The sequence below is a fragment of the Scophthalmus maximus genome, chromosome 11 (genome assembly GCF_022379125.1).
Source record: "Scophthalmus maximus strain ysfricsl-2021 chromosome 11, ASM2237912v1, whole genome shotgun sequence".
Lineage (NCBI taxonomy): Eukaryota > Metazoa > Chordata > Actinopteri > Pleuronectiformes > Scophthalmidae > Scophthalmus > Scophthalmus maximus.
In genome coordinates, this window is record NC_061525.1 from 23,002,501 (window position 1) to 23,005,000 (window position 2,500).

At 43.6% G+C, this 2,500-nt stretch overlaps 2 protein-coding genes across 2 annotated transcripts in view; one reads left to right on the top strand and one right to left on the bottom strand.

The window, feature by feature from the left end:
• Nucleotides 1–1,367, top strand: part of LOC118299080 (dapper homolog 3-like) — a 12,296-nt gene extending 10,929 nt beyond the window's left edge. Inside the window, exon 4 of the mRNA XM_047335550.1 lies at nt 1–1,367. This exon is cut by the window's left edge and continues 1,774 nt beyond it. The gene's annotated coding sequence lies outside the window, so the exon portion shown is untranslated.
• Nucleotides 1,368–2,500, bottom strand: part of c5ar1 (complement C5a receptor 1) — a 2,233-nt gene continuing 1,100 nt past the window's right edge. The window contains exon 2 of the mRNA XM_035622475.2: nt 1,368–2,500. This exon is cut by the window's right edge and continues 705 nt beyond it. Within this exon, the coding sequence (XP_035478368.1) occupies nt 2,156–2,500 (345 nt within the window). The 3' untranslated portion in view covers nt 1,368–2,155.

A 2,500-nucleotide genomic window follows, 5' to 3' on the forward strand; every position in this document is an offset into this window, starting at 1 on the left:
ATATCAGAGTCTAATAAATGATCCTGCTCTGATTGAAGATAGTTGATGTGATGCCACATTTCCACTGTGTCGGACCGCACAGAAGCTAAATGAAGGATTAAGCCGCCAGCTGTTTGTTTGTCTTTTTGCTTTTTTCCTTGACGTCCCTTTGGCCTTAAGCTGCGTTCGGATGTGAACTGAAGTCCGGCCCTTTTCCTGAACTTCTCCGGAGAGACCGCGGACATTATCGGGACCTTCTCCTGTCAGCCAGATCCCCAGTAAAAAGTTTCGGAGGAGATGTCCGAGCGAGCCCTCGTTAGACTACAGAAGGAAAACCTCCGCAAAATGTCACAGCGAGCGAGTGGGCGTGCTGAGTTATCGGCTCTGCCCAGATGCCACGGAACGTCCCGCAGGTTCTTTTTCCTGCTGTCGAGAACGCGCCTGACTCGGAAAAAAATAATCTCCTGCTGCCTTCGTCATACGTGAACGACGGAGTTAATTTCCGAAAACAGCTACAGATGTATGGTTGATGAATTAGACACCGGTCTAGACAGCTGATATTATGACCAATACGTGGTTCAAGTCTTACTTAACACCGACACCCAAAAATTTAATAAAAATGCTTTTCCCAGAAATCTGGGTGAATTTGCTCCGTCCCAAAATGTCCTGAAAGTTCCTTCATTTCCATAAAAAGGTTTCTTGGAAGATATTATGTCATTGCGTACTAATCCTAAAAAAAACAAATTATCTTAAAAGAAAAGCTCCATTCAGTCCTTCGTGCATTTATAATTGTAAATTCAAAAAGAACCTTCCGGGTTCCTCGAACGATTATCGAGCGACTGGAAGCGCATCATTTGAAAAACACTGTCCCTATCGTCCTTCGCGCCAGAATCACGTTACATCATCACCTTACGGAAAACTTCTCGGTGACGAACGATGAGAAATCAGTAAGGATACGCTGATATTCATGAAGTACAGATACGAGATTCCGTGTTAAGGCTATTTGACAGCGCTCGTCCATATTTACAGACAGTTTTGCGACGGGCTCTCGAGCATTTTTTTGGAAGGTCTGAGCAGAGAATACATGAATATCCCTTCATCGTTGTTGTTGTTGTTGTTCATCATCAGCTCATTCACGGGAGGGAATCTCTCTTCTGAGCATAAACAAACGTCCCTGTGAGTCAGGAACCGGCTTCAGGATCCATATCGAGGGACCAGTGTACAGTACATGCATGCAGGCGTCTATATACAGTATGTTTAAGTGCACCGATTCATTTGACGCAGATGAACTCACTCTTTGTAAATATGTACGTTTTTTTTGTATAAACCATCACGTGGCCTTGTTTGGAATGAATGTAGTTTTTGAATAAAGGTACTTTTGCTCTTAATTTGGTACAGTAACCCATTTGTTTGTTCTTATTCTTTATTTTTTTCATGCTGGTACAATGATATCCACTCTGAAAGATCATAAACAAACATAAATTGCAGCCGGCCTGTTGTAAAAAATATATATATTTGTATCATATTACCTGTTAAATCCCTTCTATCATCCAACACAGTAAAACAATGGACCTTTAAGAGAGGAGTGTGGCGCCCTCTCGTGGTACACGAATGAACTGCTCGCTGAAGTCATTGTTAAATGAAAAAGAAAATTGCTTACAACCTAAAAAAAAGCACACAAATTAAGTTTGTCCAACGTAAAGTTATCAACTCTCTTAACTTGTTAACTTTAAGTTGGACAAACTTAATTAATGTATGCGAAGATCTTTTTTTATGTTTGGAAGTAAATGTTCTTTTTTTCAGCGTATGTGGTAAATTCCCTTCTTTCCCTTCCAGTGACTAATGCCTGGAAACACGCAAATTGCATTTCACAAACAGCAGCGATCGGGCCTGAGCTCATATTTTTGTCGCAAAAACACAGAGGTGTGGAGACACATTGACCAACGCTTCCTGATTTGTGTCACATAAGTAAAAGCCCTGTTTTTGTGTTCACACTGTCACGAGTCAAAACTTTATTTGACCAGTTTACAGGAATCTTGTGAAACCAAACGATCCAATTGTAAATGTACAAGTTTCGTTCGTTTCAAGTTAATTCAACTCTCCTCCTTTCTGTCCGTTCTTCTTCCATCTTGAGACGATGAGTTGAATAGTTTCCCCCTGCTGAGAGTCCCCAACCTCAGACTTTCGCCACTTCCTTTCCGCTGCTCGAGCTCTTGGTGTCCGTGCAGGCGATGCTGACCCTGGTGTTCGGCTCCTCGCTGATGAAGTGGAGCATGTGGCGCAGCGAGCGGTTCATGCTGTCTTTGAAGCTTCGGCCCAGACACACGTACAGTATCGGGTTCAGGCAGCTGTTGAAATACGCCAGGCACAGGGCCAGAACTTGTGCCAGGTAAATCTGGGGGCTGTGCACGGAATTCCGGGGTGTGACCAAATTCAGGAAGTCCAAGACGTGCAGAGGGAGCCAGCACAGGAAGAAGCTCAGCACCACGGCGACGATGATCCTCAGCGTTCGCTTGGACCG